The following is a 16329-nucleotide window of genomic DNA, read 5'->3' as shown; positions in this document are numbered from 1 at the left end:
AAGTGTAAGAACTTCATTTGCATGATGTTAAGCAAACCCTTTATTTCTCTGGGCTAGATACTCCCTACGCATATCTCACTCATTAATATTTTACTGCTACAGGTATTTCCATGCAAAGTGTCCTATAAATAAGAGGAGCACGCTATTACAGGAAAAATGAATAATGAGTGAACTGTAATCCCTAGTTGGTTTCACAAAGATTGCCGTAAACAAAGTAGAATTATTTTCTTGTGAATGAATGAAATGTAGTATCTAGTTCACTAGCAGCAATACGGTATAGAGAGCTGAAGCGTAAGAGACAGCAAAGCAGCACAGGAAACGGTGCCTCATTCAAGACTCTGCATCAAGCCCAGATAGCATCAGCTGGGAGAACAAGCAGGAGGAGGTAGTGATTTGGGACCTCTGCCAGCTGAGGCAACATGCTTGTTTTCTGTGCCCAAAGGGTGTAGGCACGCACACACATTATAAACACAGAAGATGAGTCTCCCGAGGCTCCTGCTGCAGTCGAGGCAGACAGAGGCTACATCACAGGGCAATTCAGAACAGAAGCTGAATTTCGGTGCTTTGAATGACCCGTGAAAGGAGCATCTCCCACTCTCTCTCTCTTCCCCCTGACTCCAGAGAAGTGAGTGACCTGGAGACTCTAATCTGCCCCTGCTCCATGCCTAAAGTTAGCCTGTTAAATCCTACTGTGAGTCACAAATCGAAGGGACTCTCCCTCGTGGCATTCTCAAGAACCTCTTAGCACAATGGGAGCTGTGTTGCCTGCAAGGACTCTTAGCACCCCTCTAAAATTACGCACTCCTGTATAATACAAGCTGGCACCAGCTTTGGCAAGTGCAAAGGTGGGGTTCTTTCCCCTAATTTACATTTCTAAGTGTCAGGAAGTGCTGAAAAAAAAATTAGTTGCACTGTACAAAGGAAATAAAGAAGTTGTTAAAAAAAATTGTAGTTATTTTTGACAGATACATTTTGTTTCCCTGCCAATTCAGTCTTCAGCCTTTCTCCCTAGTCTGCTAATTAGCAGTAACTGACAGGGCATTCTATTACAGCACATGGACACTCCAATTCGGGATAAAGATATAAGTATCGTGTTGTTGTTTATGCCATACTTGAGTTGACATTAAAATTTCTTGGAAAAAAAGAAGGCATTCAAGTAAAGTACACATAAAATGTAACATTTGATAATTACATTTTATATAAAAATGAAGGAATGTATATATTTAACCAGAAACAGCTTAAAGTTCCTCTGGGGTTGTCCTATTGTTCTGATTTAGTGCTATCAATGAGAAAGGCAAGTTATGTAGGAATGTTGATAAAAAAATATAATAGTAACTCATGAAACAAAGATTTAGCAAAGGTAGCACAGATAAAAGCAGAAAGATATTCAAATATGATGTGGAATATTTTGTACTCAGATACATAAATTGAGATGGAGACATTTTCTTGCTATACTATACTAAGAATAAAATGACTGCCTAGTCTAGTTTCTGTACCATGTAGATCTTATTATTTATGGTGGAATAAACAAATAGGTAAGACCTCTAAACCTAAAGAAAGCTCAAGATACCTCTAAATCCTAACAAGAAGCAAGAAGATGTAGTAGGTAACGCTGTTTAAATTAAATAATGTTTCTTATGTTGTATAGTCCCCGTAACATTGGAAAAAATACTATTTCTTCTCTACAGTAGATGCAGAGCTGGAAAAGCTTCTTTATCTGTTTTTTTTCTGTCAAATATTTGGAAGTGACAATTCACATTACAAGATATTTATGTATTAAAAGACAGAAAAAAACCCCACCAATAGTTTTTAAAATTAACACACTCAAATTTGTTATTCAGGCTAAAAAATTCTGCTCTGCCCATACTCAGTAACAAACCTTATAGGATTAATATTTATACTTTAGATATAAAATAGATATTTATGCTATTATTTAACTATAAATGAATACTCTGACATCTATCTAAGGCTCCAAGAGCCCAAACATACTTTTAGCAGCACAGTTACACCTCTGAAATACTAAATCCATCTAGTAAACTGAAAGCAGTTCTGTTTACCATTGGCAGAAATACACTTAGTCCCTTCTGTATATCAAGGGGAAGTCTTGCACATAAAAACCATTTCATGTCAACGTATCTCACCTGTGCTCTTTGTTTCTCACGTATTTTGACTTCTTTTTCAATTAATTTTTGCCTCTGGCTAGTTTCTTCTTCCAATCTTTTCTCCAGTTGCTCTCTGCGGCGCTTCTCTTCTTCCAGAGCTCGTTTTTTAGCTTCCATCTCCCGTTCCTAAATACCACAGCACATGCAGAACTTCAATGACATGTGAAACTATAGTTGGTAATGTAACTTCTAAGCTAGGACTAACTCCCTTTTTGCCTCTTAGGTAGGCAGAAATATATATCCAGCAAAGCGGACCAAGAATTGGAACAGCATTGCAAATATTACCACTCTAGAAATGAGCTGCTGCTTCTTAAGCAGCTCTCCTAGCAGGTGTAGGAGCAATGCTGACCTAGCTTCTGACGGGATTTTGCCATCAACTCACCCATTGAGATAGGAGGTATTGCATATGGGCTCTAAGATGTAGCATGAGGGTGAAACCAGACCAAACTAAGGGGGGAGATGTAATTTTTTATCTGTCTTAGGTGTAAACTATTTAGGGTCCAATGTTGCATTTAGGATATTATCTAACACACTCACTCTTAGTTTTACTCCTAAAATTATGCTTACCCTGGACTCAAGCAGCCTAGTCTTTTCAGCATGTGCTTGTTTCAGAAGTCTCTCCATCTCTTCTATTCTTGCAACGTTTGAAGTGCTAGCACTGCACAAAAAAATAAGAGTTATTTAAAAGAATACTTGGTATTTCCAGACATATTTTACAGTCCAACATTAGACAGTTTAAGAACGGAGTCGATACTGTTCTGATCCAATTCAGTGCAGTAGGCACTAACAAAAAATGATGTATTAAGTATACAGTACACTCTCAATGTATACATTCCCCACGCAAAGTTGTGAAAAATACAGACTCAAGTGCCTAAAAATGCATCTTGTCAGTCCCTTGTGATCTGTCATCTTCTCCCAGATAACAGAATATGGATGGAAGTGGTTACAGCGTCCTAACAGAACACACTACCGATCCTCAGAGCTCGCATTAGTAGCCATTTGCATATACCAGTCTTTCTGGCTGTAGACTGTTTCTGGTTGGTGTCTTACTGAGCTCATCATCAAAAACTGCTCAATAAAAATAAGGAGGATTAAGAGATATGCATAAAGGCCAGTCAGTGACAGAGTAGTGTCAGTTAAAGTAACCCACAAGCCAAAGAAAGAAGGGAAATCACAAAGAGTGCTAGATCCAGGCCCAGCACAACACAGCTATCACCTTTGCCTGTCCTTTTGTCTTTTGGTTCTTTTCTCCAGTACAATCAGCCCATGCGCTCCTCTTCCCTCACCCAAGTTTGCCTCGTGAGAAACTGAAGGAACTATTGAAATGGGTCCTTTTCTGGTTTTTTGATTGATTTGGGTTTTTTTGGGGGGGTTGGTTTTGTTTTGTTTTTCGGCATTAGCTGGAAGCTGCAAAAGAGCCAGAGGGAGGCAAAAGGGCAAACAGCACCAGTGAAATTCAACAGCCATTGGGGCTCCCCTGTCCTGGGCTGGAGATTCCACTTACGAGGTGGCTCCGAGGTAGCTCAGACACATGCCATCTTCCTCCAAAATGGTCAGAGCAGCAAGTCAGAGAGAGACAGATTTCATACCACTGCCATGTTAGATCACTGCAGAGATAATTACCAGCCTGTCTCCAGCTATCAGAAACTTGCCGACTGTGTATCTACTTAAACCAGAAATCCTTAAAACCTGAGTCCTAATGTTTTTACTTTTAAAAAAACCCAACAAAACCAACCAAACAAAAAACCCACCAGCCAGCAGGATGAGTGCCACCGGTATTTTCTGAAACCATTAACATTGCAGTGATAAAGACTACAAGGGGAAATCTGTGGGCTGATACCCCGTTACAGGAAACAGATGCTGAATAGAACACAACATGCTAGCCAAAAAAGCTGTCCTTGTGTTCACAGGGTATTCTTAATCCTGTGACAACATTGTACTTAATTATCAGCCTCCACTTCTGCTTGTGAAACTGCTGGGGCAGGACTGTGAGCAGAAACGAAAGCACTATCATTAAAACCAGACTGTCAGAAGCAAATTGTTTGCACACAATTTTGAGACTCAGCTGGACTTTTCTTTTAATGCAGATCATTGATGTTTCTTTTATCTGAGGAGTGGTGTCTGAGCTGACAGCCTCTGAGGATGAGAAAAGCAGCCGAGGGCTATAAGCCTTTCAGTGTCATCTCTTCGTTTTTACTAACCCAGAAAAGGGAGAGGAAAGGGCAAAAAAGACTGCTGGAGGAGCCCTAAGTGTTTTGGCATAAGAGTCTAGTAAGTTAACATGCTGGACTTGCAGAACAAGTGTATTTCATCGCTGGCAGATGTCTTCGAGAAATTTCCTATCACAGGAAATTCCATCCCTGGAGTGACCAGGGAAGGAAGGTCAGGTATTGCTCACTCTGAAAAGAACACGGACAACTTCTTCATTTCAGTTCAGGACTGACGCTGATTTCTCTGTGGCCTTCAAAATTACCACTTAGCCTCTCCATATTTTTATTTTCCATCTTTAAATAAACAGACAGGTGAGATGATAGTTAACCCTGATAATGAAGGGCTACACAAACACTGAATATGATGCCTGTCTAATGATCTTATATTTTCTTAACCGGTCAGCAGCATTCACATTACCATAGCATCATCATGTACATATTCTCTTTTTCCATTATAACCCTATGGCCATTACAACATCAGAAGGAAAAATGATTTACCTGGAAATGTTATCTGGTGAGCATGCTGATATGCTTGTCTCCATGCTGTCAGAACTGTCTAAGCTTAATGTATCAAAGGCATGGTCCTTGTAACTACGATCTGGGTAGTGGAAACTATTCAAATACACATTTGATTCGGATGCTGTTCTGCTGTAGAATTCAGGAGACTTCTGCCTTTGGTTTTCACACATACGCTGATGGTTATACCCTACAGAGTACAGAGGAAACATTTATTTTACACAGAAGTTTTGTGACCTGAACATAACACGTTAGTAGCACAAGCATTTTGAACATCACCTCCGTCTTAACTGCACTGTGACCAAGGTACTACAATATTACAGTTAATTTCAGAAATTAATGATAAATGAAATAAAACCTTTAAATACCTGTTTTATCTATGATGGACACAAATATATGCAGATTAGTATGGCTGACTTTTCAATATATATTCTTGTATGTGTATTATGAAAATCTAATTTGAATGAAATTTTCATTTTAAAATGAATGTAATCTGGGAAAGTAACGCAGCTAAATTCAGGGATCTAGAAGAATTGACACTGATTAAATTAAAGGGAAAAAAAAGTCCTAATATTGAATGGTCTTGATTGATTTTACTGAATGTGGATTATTATTTTGCCTTCTGGTAACTGCAAGGTAGGCTTTTAGTTGCAGCTGAAATAATATAGACTACTTGTCACACCATCATAGTTACTTGTGTAGAGGTACTTTCCTGGAGTTTTGAAACTGTGGTTCACCTTACACGATTGAAGCAGATGCCAATAGCTCAATGACTGTAAAGAAAAATAAGGTTTATGCAACATTTAAGTTCTTTGTGCTGTTATTTTTCCACAAGGTCATCCTTTCTGAAAAGCCATCCTTCTTGAACAAAGGGACCTTTGGCTACGTCTCCTTTAAAAAATATTTCTTCAGAACTATTTTTATCTCATGTCTCCACTGCTCTTTGTAAATAATGCAGCAGTATTTATACAGACTTACAGGGAGGTAGTTGAGCTTGCCTGATAAAGAGGAGGGTGTAACGACAGTTGTCATTTTAACTGCTCAAGTTATTTTACAGTGCCCTTTTAAGGTTTGTTTAATCTATGTGATTACAAATGCAACTGCACTGCTCATGTTTTCCTTCAATCAATGCAAGACTTTCTCACAGCTCTGACACTCAGTCAAGTTTGTAATACTCTCTGCACATTCCTGACCCAAAATCTGAGCTGGTGGCAGAGCTAGAGATTAGGAAGGACTCTTAGACTACACGAAAACCTTCCATTTGTATAGGAAATCAGCCACTGACATTCCACATATTTCAGATAAACAGACACAGGAAAAATGCAGACAGATGTACAAATGCAGCAAAGTCCAGATAAAAATTTTTACTAGACGCTGTTAAGACACCGATGTTAGGAAAACACGCTTAAAGTGGGATTTTTTTCTGCCTTATTCTCATTCTCTATCTGCACATACAAAGTTACTGTCTGTTATTTTTTGCCATGCCGGAGTGGGTAGACTCCCAGTTCAGGGAGCCAACAACTGCAGCTCTACCTTGGAAAAGCTATAATATTCTCCAAAAGGTATCTGAAAAGCATGACTGAAGCTGAATAATTAAAGCGTATTATTAAGGAAATCATGCCCTACAAGCATTTTGGAGGTAGATAGTTTCCTCTTTCCTCCTGACTTCCCTCTGTACCATACAAAGGCTTCTTGCTGACAGTTAAAGCTGGTTTCTAAGGAACTAATAGGACTTTACTTGTCATTTGAAATAACACGACATTTCAATAAAAGTTCAATTGCACCGATTAGTAAAAGAGACAAAAGGGACACAAATACACCTCAGCAGTTATAGATAAGAGCATCACACAACACAGGTGTTACTGATTCACATGTGCACTTTGGGATTTTTCCCATTATTAAGGCAAACGCTGCTGTTATTGCAGATACGCTATTACCTTTTACACTCGAACCTTTGGAATGACTAATTGCTCCTGTAAAGTGGTTACCAATTATTCATTATGGAAAGAGAGAAAAAAAAATAAATTACTGAAAGAAACTATATTCAAATGAATGTTCTTCTGTTGAGCCCGATGCAAAACCTTGACTACTCAGAAATCTTAATTTCGTATCTTATATTTCACTGAAAAATAAACCCATCTAAAAGGCATAGAGAAATGTAGCACTTTTACAAACTATCTCTTAAAGGAAAGTCAACTTTCCACGAAGATAAAGAACCCATTTTAAAGTAAAATATTTTATGAGCTAAATTTATGTAATCATGCAAACGTAACTGAACACTGCAAGCAATATACAGTCGTTAGGTCGCAAAATGAGATGCATTCACAGAAACAAAGCATAACGCAATGTTCTCATTTCCTCCTCATGCCAAAAGCAACAGGCAGTTCAAAGCTGAGGGTCGGCTGCGTACCGACACCGAGAAGCCTCACAACCAGCCTGCCTCCGTTACAGCCCCACTTACACGTCGCGCAGGCACAATCTGTTGCTTAAGGAATTTTTAGCTGCTTGGTTGCTTATTCATGGAACATGCACTTAAAAATATCAGATTCCTCATAAGATCCAGCACTTTACTAAAAGTTTCCCACAAGCCGGGACTTGTATCAGCCAAGTCTAAGCTGATACAAGTGCTAAAATGTTTCTTGTTGCATTGGCTTGTATTGTCTCTAGTGAAACAGTAAATGTAACACTGTTAACAGCCATACTGTTGAGTGAACTAGTGCAAATATCCATAAAGCCATATGATTTTAAAAAAAAATATCCAAAAGAGTTATTGCAGAATCACAAAACACAGATATACCACCACAAAATTATGGTGAGGTCAGAACTATGGGTGAAAGCTGTTATTAAAAGTGGCACTGTCAAGTCTGTTAAAGGAATAGCACTTTATAAAAAAGATCATGGTACAATATTTTCTTTTCTTTCCATTCTTTCTTCTTTTTTGAAAGGAGCAAAAAGATTGACATTAACATGTCAAGATACATTTTTTGTATGGAAACATGCCAAAGTAGGAAGCCCAAGTCTGTCTACCTTGTCATTGTCACCCACAGATCTGCAAAGATTTCTAAATTTTCTGCTCTACTTGTGTGGCTATGAGCGAAGAAGCAAAAAATTAGGCCTGCACAAAGCGGTAGCTCTGCAGATATTAGCAGTAATCAGAAGTTTTGCTGTGACAGGTTATTTGACAGCAGGAAAAAAAGAAATTTGAAGTGCTATCATTACTTCATAATTATTTAAGTTTTCCAAGATTTTGGGAACAACTTGACAGTGCTGATGCAATCAGTACTTTTGCCAAAACATGACAATGATAGATACAGCCAGGTAAAGGGATGTTTTCATACCTTTCCTGGCTTTTCCTGAGTTCGATAAGAGAAAGAGTGGGGAGAGGGGGGGAAAAAAAAAAAAAAAAAAAAGCAGCAAACGGCTTTGAAATGCTTATAATTTGTTTTTAGTAGAGCTTAGAAAGTATACAATAATCATCTTGCTAGTCCCAACAGTTTTGTTCCCAGTGCTGTGGTCTTATGTCATAACTCCCAGCTAACCATTCCCTCTTCCCTTCTGGAGACCATCCCACTGTCAATGGGACTGAATTGTCTAACCCTCCCAATTTTTTTACTTAGAATTTTTTCATCTCAGACTTTTACATTTACCTTCTTGGACTGAGATTAGAAAAACTGGAGAAAGCAAATTAGAGAAAACTCATTTTATACCATTGCTAATTAATTTTTAGTGATGATTCTCAGATAATATCTTCAAACTAGCTGAGCTGTCACTTCCACCAGGCACCGTTGAATATACTTCTTTTCAGATTTATACAAACATACCGAAACATCTGCCCTAGAAGTTTGCTCAATGCTTTTAAGGCCTAAGGAATGGGGTAAGCTACTAATATTGCTTCAGGATCGCATCATCCTCTTCGTATAGCAGTTTGTGGGACCCTGCATGATAGCCAGTGCTCCGAAGAGAGCGGATGAAAGGCTCTGGCTCTCCACTGAGCCGAGCACACTCAGCTCCAATGCATTTGGTGCAGCTGTATGCTCAAGGTATCAGTAAATCAAGACCCCCCCCCGCCATGTCATTTGCAATATATTACCTTGAACGCAGAAAACTGACAGAGTGAAAAACCTGTCAAGTGGGAAAAGAAACGCGAGGAAAACAAGCAGTGGCTCAGCACACGTGACAAGTGAAGAACACTTTTTGCCTACTCATTACCTATTTTAGGTGAACAACTAATTGTTGGAGTGAGAAGTGAGCGCTTATTCCTCAGTATAAGCAGTATGTATACATTTGCAGAGTTCCACTGATTGGGTAGAAAATCTTATTCCTCCAGATTATTCACTTAGTCCGAAAAGGCAAACCTGATCTGCCTCGGGAATGTTTTTGTAGGAAATAATACAGTGTATTTAGTATATAATAAACATTTGTCATAGAGTGATGGAATAAAAGAACATAGCCAAGATGCCCACTTATATGACATGGCTTAGTTTTCAATGATGTATTTAAGGATGTCTGCTGAAATTAATCTTAGTTAGGGACTCAAATCCCACTGATTTTAGTGGAAGCCACATAAGAGTTCAGAATGTTAATTGGCAATAATATTCCATTTCAATTGTGCTGTGTGGTACGTTTAAATACTACACCACGTTCAGAACATTTCCCAAGTCTCACTATGCCACAGAAATGCACTTTTTTTTACCCATGCTGTGGAAGGGAAGCTTGTTTTTCCTCCACGCGCTGAGCGTGGGTCTGAGGTGCTAGGGGAAACCAGAAATCACACCAAGTTGAGCGCAGACCCCTCCCTGCTCGTTCCACGACACTCATCAAGGCCATGCCGGTAAGGCTGAATGAAATGTGCCTGAGGATTGTTTCTCTGGCCCTTTTGTATAGCTGGACAGAAATACTCTAGGATTCGACCCTAGCCACCTGACTTGGACATCTCTTTCCTTGCTGAGCTCCGCACTGCGGCGCAGAAAGAGCCCTGCAAAAACTTTTGTGGTGTGTTACCAAGACAGAGGAGCTTTCCTCAAACAAGAAACACGGCGCTTCAGAGCACGAGAAAGCAGTTATACTCTTCAAGCTCCTCCAACAGCAATACATTCAGGGACTTCCACGTTGAACACAAAGAGAATAAACCCTTCACTAACTACTAAGAGAGGTAGACAAGCCACAGACAATCCTTGCACTCCTACATCCTTCATGGTTTGACCCTATCTCGAACTCTCACAGGGTTTGCAAAGTAAAATTAAACAAGTCAGCAACATTATTTGCCTTTGGCAAAGCTGATGTTTCAGAATAGGCCATCTAGAACTGTCCTCTTTCCTAGTACAAATTAATCCCACAAGGCTGCCTTCATAATTTAGTATTTCCATTCAAACCTTTGGTTCTTCTAAAGAATAATCATCATCATCCAGTATGGCAGGCAGTATAGCACACGTGGTTCCTTGTGGCACGTGGCAAGTACAGTGCCGAGTGCCTTAACGGATGCATCTCTCCTATTCCCCCCACCTCTCCTCTTTGTCAGGCCATAACTCAGTTTGGGTTTGTGCGTTTTTGCTGGGCTTGGTTTTTTTTTTTTTCCTTTTTTGCTCTTAAGACAAGAAGTCTGTCTATACTCTTAGAATTGTCTTAGTTGCATGCTGACAAAAAATGGAATATTAAAACTGATCAATTTATTTTTAAAACTTTTATCTTTGCCTGTGGTACATTTGGTAACATTTTGTAATTGTGTTTTAGGTCACACACTAATGCTCTTTTGCAACCATTTTACAGAAATGTTTCCAATTTTAAACAGGTGATCTCTTGTCATGAAAGTTTATCCAAACCAGCCCTACTGCAACTTATTCCACCCTTGCACGCACATTACATCAAAGAAGCTTTTCCAAGTACGAAGGTCCTTTTGTATCGCATCTGAAATACTTCAGGATAAATTAGCCACAACATGGTAGGTTTGTGGAAGGTCTGCTGCATAACTAAAGCTCAAAACCAACAAATCACAACTGGATCAGCTCTGTAAAGTGAATGTAGTAAGTCATGATGCCACAGCAAGCTTGTTCCATCCCTGTATTGAGTCATCTTGGTGCGTATGGCTGACCTCAGTCGTGCTCTTTGACCTGTAACAGCTGCTAGCTCTGACAAGTCCTATAGCAACACGATGGCTCTGTCTCAGCTCAGGCTTAGTCAGCGCAATTCTCCTTAAGGACCTCTTGCACTTACACTGACAGCAGCGATGCAGATGCCGGAAAGAACAGAAACTGCCAGGTGGCATGGAGGAGCAATTCCATGTGAGGATGGGACGCTTAGGAATAATGCATCTCGTTAAAGTAGAAATTAAGTGTATTGACTCAAGTCAATAAATGACAATCCCATAGCCTGGAGGACAGTGTTTCAAAGACGTCACTTTCTTTTGGATCCAGAATTGCCCTGTCCCTATTACAAAAACGCAGCTAGCTATCCAGGACAGAACACCTCTCTCCTTTCCTGTTTGTAGCCCAAATATTTAAGACTAGTTACAATAGCACAGTTACAGATTTGCAAAGGTATATCTGCCTAGGGAATTACTCTGTCCAGGCAAAAAACATATGCCAGTGAAAAACAATTTTTAAGATCACAACATGGAAAGAATTGCTAAAAAAGAAAACAAAAAAAAAAAAAAAGGGAAGAAAAAAAAAAGCAACATGTAATATCTTAAATATATTGCCTCAAAACCACTCATGGAAATTACCCAGTTAAACCAATGCACATTTTTCAATATACCTTTCTTATTTACTGGAGTATATTTGATGACCACATACTTCAAAACTGCATGTGCACCTACATCATTATCTTAACATCTCATTTTGCCAATATCTGCAAATAGCATTTAGAGCTTGCTTTTTTCACCAAGAAGAAAACTTTTATTTTACAGCCCTGTTGATTTTAGCGACACCAGTTTCAGACTTATTTTCTGAAAAATTGAACGCTGGATTTTAATAGCAATGAAATAAAATAGTCTTACCTTTGTGCATCCTTCTCGACTCTGACTCTTTGGTCATGGTTGCCAGGCAGTGAGGAAGTACGCTGCCACAGCTGTTGCTCTGTCCTAACGGTAAATGTCCCTGTAGGAAATTTTGTAAATATGTGCTTAAAACTACACTTCGAGACATTTTTTGTATCAGCAACTAATGGTAAAATAACTTGATTTGTCACAAGTATCAATGTCACATCATATCAATCAGCCATGGATATTTTAGTTGTGCACCTATTAGACCAAATGTTTTCCAAGTAGTATCTCCACCTTGCTGCTCTTTGTTGACTTACCACATCACAAATAAAGAGTATTTTCACTTTATACACAACCTTATCTTCACTATTTAGAGGCCTTAGGTAGGAAGGAAACCAACTTGGTGTGCCTCTAGAATCAATTTAGACTAGCCTGGAAATAGAATCCTTAAGATACATTAATCATAAATGCATGATTACTATTCCAGCACGGCATTTCCAGAGGCCAAAATAAAGGCTTCATGTATATTTCCACATGTTAATAAACCTGAATTTCTTTCAAAGTCGGTATCAGATGTGAATTTGGGGGATTATGTAAAGCTTACAGTGCCACCCAACCTTACCTCTAACATAATATAGGCTTTTATATAGATAGTGGAAGGCTATTAATAGCACGCAACTACGTACTTTAGATGCAACGCTTCGTCCCAGCGTAGCGCTATTGAAGTGTGGTGATACAGACGGAGCTGTTTTCTTGCGAGGTAAAGTATCGCTCATGTACATGCATTCCCTGTGCTGCTTCTTTCGCTCTTCCAGATTTCTGAAATGCTTCAAATGTAATTTGTTACACAGTTTTGACAAAATGAATTGACCTACTTGCTCAGTTATGCTCTATATGGAATATACTGAAGGTGACAGTCTGGGAACTTCACTGGGAAGAATGACATCTAAAACACAGAGTACCTCCTGCTTCACAGTGCTTTCCAGGATTTCTACAAATATCACATTAAAATCATGCTGATTTAAAAAATACATTCAATTTACGTGCACATGTCCCTATACCTAATTTTTTTTCTAAAAACTCAAGTCTAGTGTACAAGCGGAATCCAATTACACCGAAAAACATTTATTTACAAGTTGTTCTAATGAATTGGTGACTTAAAACTGATTTAGGATTTCAAACGCAGCCACCTGTACTTCATCACTGCAAGCCTTCTGACAGTTACAATGGCTCCTAAAGATTAGCATTTGTCTCTGGATTGTTTATATAAAGACAATTTTTGTTCAGTAACATTCTATAATATGATGTGTTTATTTTTAAATGAGCAGTGCCTTTAAGTGCAACACTCTGCAAGCACGATCAACTCATGTTCTATCATATCAGTCTAAAAACTTCACACAAAAATCAATTTCATGGCCACCATAACAAAAACAAACAAAATAATTCCAAGTTATCAGCTTTGAATCTGTTACCTGTTGTTGCCTGCGGTGTTTCTTAGCTGGCAGAGGTGGAGGTGTATCAGATAAAGGAATAGGATCTACATGAGTAGCCATGACCTCAGGCCAATGGACTGATGGAAGTTGAGCAATAGAGCGAGGAGAAAGAGAGTGAGGAAACACAAATCCAGAACAGAGAGGTGATCTTAGCTTTATAGAAAAAAGAGAAATTACACATAGAGTTTTCTTTTTGGAATCGCTCAAAAGATACGGCACATACAAGCTGCAGTTTTAGCACTGTGTTTGTTGGAGCGTTTAGCAGGGAAGGAGATGTGTTGTATTGCAACTCTCAAGGCATATTGAGCTACCAGAAGCAGCACAGAAATGCCAAATTCTAAACCAGTTGCTGCCTTATTGCAACACAAAGGTAAGTGGCTTTACATTCGTTAGGTTATTCCGTTCCTTTAAAAGGGCATTTATTCACAATTTGCTATGGCCATTACAAAGGCAAAAACATCACAAAGACTGAGGAAAAGAGAGAGTGAGCTAGAAGACACAGACTGGACAGACTCCATGGAATAGCTCAGATAAGTAGAAACTACTCATCTCCCACAAATATTCAAGATATACCTCTACCACCTCACAGGAAAAGAAAAAAAAAAGAAAAAAAGAAAACAAAAGCTATAAAACATACAAAACAAACACCTAAGCACCATTGATCAAGTAATCATTAAGTGTGTCCCCAGACCATTTACCAAAGGTGCATTACATTATAGTGTTTGACCAGCAAAGACTGTCACTTACTGCTGCTTGGGTCATAAGCATTCAGGTGTTTTGGCCTTTGAAGTCCCACCTACATCGTCAAAGACACTTTACAACTGGAACAGTCCTTCAGCTTTACTATTAAACTGTTACCTGACTCAGTAACTGGCAGACAGCAGTTTGCCTTAGGGTCAATTTGTTACATGTTGAATTACCAAAAAATTAAAAAATGAAAAAAAAGAAAAGGCAGTCATGAAAGAACAATGCAAACAAAGGGAAACGTCTCTCAAACAAACCTCTTTATTTTGTGGCTGGCTGCTCAGCACAGCCGTGGAAGGCTCAGTGGCAACTGCTTCAGCATCTGTGGGGGGCTGAGTGGAAGGGGATATATTCGTGGAATTGCCATACAGCTCACTAATTTCACTTACACTGATATAGCCCTAAAAGGAGGAATTCAGAAGTTACAAGGAGCAAAAGCCAAAAGACGTGCAAGAGTATTAATGTATCCAGTACGATGAAAGTTAGTTTAGAGTGATACAGCCAAATATTTGTTATCATTGAAATACTTCATTGTAAATAAAATAAAATTATCATCAAGCTTTTCAAATGTTGAATACTTGGATTCTGAAAATTGTTCTTCATTTAATTCCAAAAACATTTGTGTAATCCAAAAGCAAATGTACATTACATGATCAAAAGACTTTAGTAAAATGTAAATACCCTTTAGAAATGATGTAGCTCTTTTTGGGAAAGCACACGGGGCGGGGGGGGGAAAGAAAGAACAAATCTTATTCGTCCATCTATTTACTTGTTAATTTTTTTGTGTCCAAGTTTAAATAAAATAACTTACCCTGACTGGTTTCTTGCCTAACTCTTAAGCTAGTTTGAGTAAACCAAGTGACTAACAGAACTGGGAAGAAGATGCATAAGGACAAGCCATTGCTACTCTATAAATTACGCTGATATAACACCTTCCATTTACATTGTCTGGAAGTCACTTCTAACTTTTAGGTGTTACCAGGAGATGCAGATAAGATGCTGGTAGTGTTAGCCCCATAGTCATTACAATTTGCCCCCCCCCCCCCCCCCCTTTTTTTTTTTTTTTTTTTTTTTAAAAAAACGATCATACAGGAGGTGACGGACTGTGGAAAGGCATGGACATCAGAGTGTGCTTCTGCCTGCAGAGAAGATTTATGCAGACATAGTTGAGATACAATGGCAGAATACAATTATTGCATGTGTTTTGGTGTTAACTGAACAAATGTTATTTAAAAAATAAAATATGGACTCTAATCCATGGTGTACAGGACACCAGACTATAAAAAGTCAAATGCCCTAACTTCTTATACACAGAAAACAAGGCTGTGCAAAAGGAAGAATAAATCACTGTTGAAGCAACGTCATAACAATCAGATAGAAATATGCTTATTTTTTAAATCAAGATGGTAAGCTGCTTTTAAACTGAGAAGGTGTCAAAGGGGCTATTTTTCTATTACTATACCAGCACACTGACATGCCAGTATGTATACTTCAGCAATTCAGTTACAGAAGCCACAGACTGCTGTAGTATTTCTTTTTAAAAATGAATAAATTTAGGGATGATCATAGAAGGCAAGTTGAAAAAAATATCAACCCTAATATCTACTAGCATAACTTTCAATGTATTTTATCAGTTATTTAAAGCAGATACACAATTGTGGAAAATTAAGTATCATACTGTGAACACAGCACTCTAGAACTAGGAAGCAAATTTTAACTCTGATATTATTTGATGAACTATTAAATGAGAAGGAGACTGGGTAAGATACTAAAGTTTACCTCTCAAAACATGTGGCCCTATTTCAGTAAAATAGAGTCCAGTAGGAATAAACACAAAACTTGCTTAACCATCTTGTAGTAGCAGCAGCATGTCAGTAGCCAAAACTTGGCAAGTTTATGAACGCAATATTGTATTCATTTTTATAGAAGATAAAAGCAGTTTCACTGCTATATGAAAAACATTCGACTCACAGCCCCAGTGGAGATTCACCACGGGGTTAAAAGAAAAAAAAAAAAAGCAAACAACAAATGACTGTGCTGTGCATTAGCTCAAGCCCCTGTTACAGTAGATGAAATAAATGGTTTCAGGTCAGATGAGGCATCCAAGTCATTTTATCAACGCTGAACTTTTAAACAGCATTGATTTTCCTCACTTATTTAAATAATGGGATAAGCATCCTGCTTCTTTTACGTGAGGCCGTGTTACTCTGTTGCTGTGCATGCAGGAA

General features: G+C 38.5%; 1 protein-coding gene across 11 annotated transcripts in view; it reads right to left on the bottom strand.

Annotated features, from left to right (window-relative positions):
- PHLDB2 (pleckstrin homology like domain family B member 2) overlaps positions 1–16329 on the bottom strand; it is a 126293-nt gene that overhangs the window by 7649 nt on the left and 102315 nt on the right. For 4 of the 11 annotated variants that reach the window (XM_054822485.1, XM_054822495.1, XM_054822475.1 and 1 more), the window contains 6 exons: positions 14359–14502; positions 12551–12691; positions 11880–11979; positions 4871–5078; positions 2730–2820; positions 2142–2288 (listed from right to left, as the gene is read on the bottom strand). In XM_054822485.1, coding sequence (XP_054678460.1) covers positions 2142–2288; positions 2730–2820; positions 4871–5078; positions 11880–11979; positions 12551–12691; positions 14359–14502 — 831 coding nt within the window. The other 7 variants (XM_054822457.1, XM_054822452.1, XM_054822465.1 and 4 more) reach the window with 4 other exon arrangements.

This window comes from Grus americana, chromosome 1 (genome assembly GCF_028858705.1).
Source record: "Grus americana isolate bGruAme1 chromosome 1, bGruAme1.mat, whole genome shotgun sequence".
Taxonomy (NCBI): Eukaryota; Metazoa; Chordata; class Aves; order Gruiformes; family Gruidae; genus Grus; species Grus americana.
Note: the sequence above shows the minus strand (reverse complement) of the source record. Positions and strands in the feature narration are given on the sequence as shown.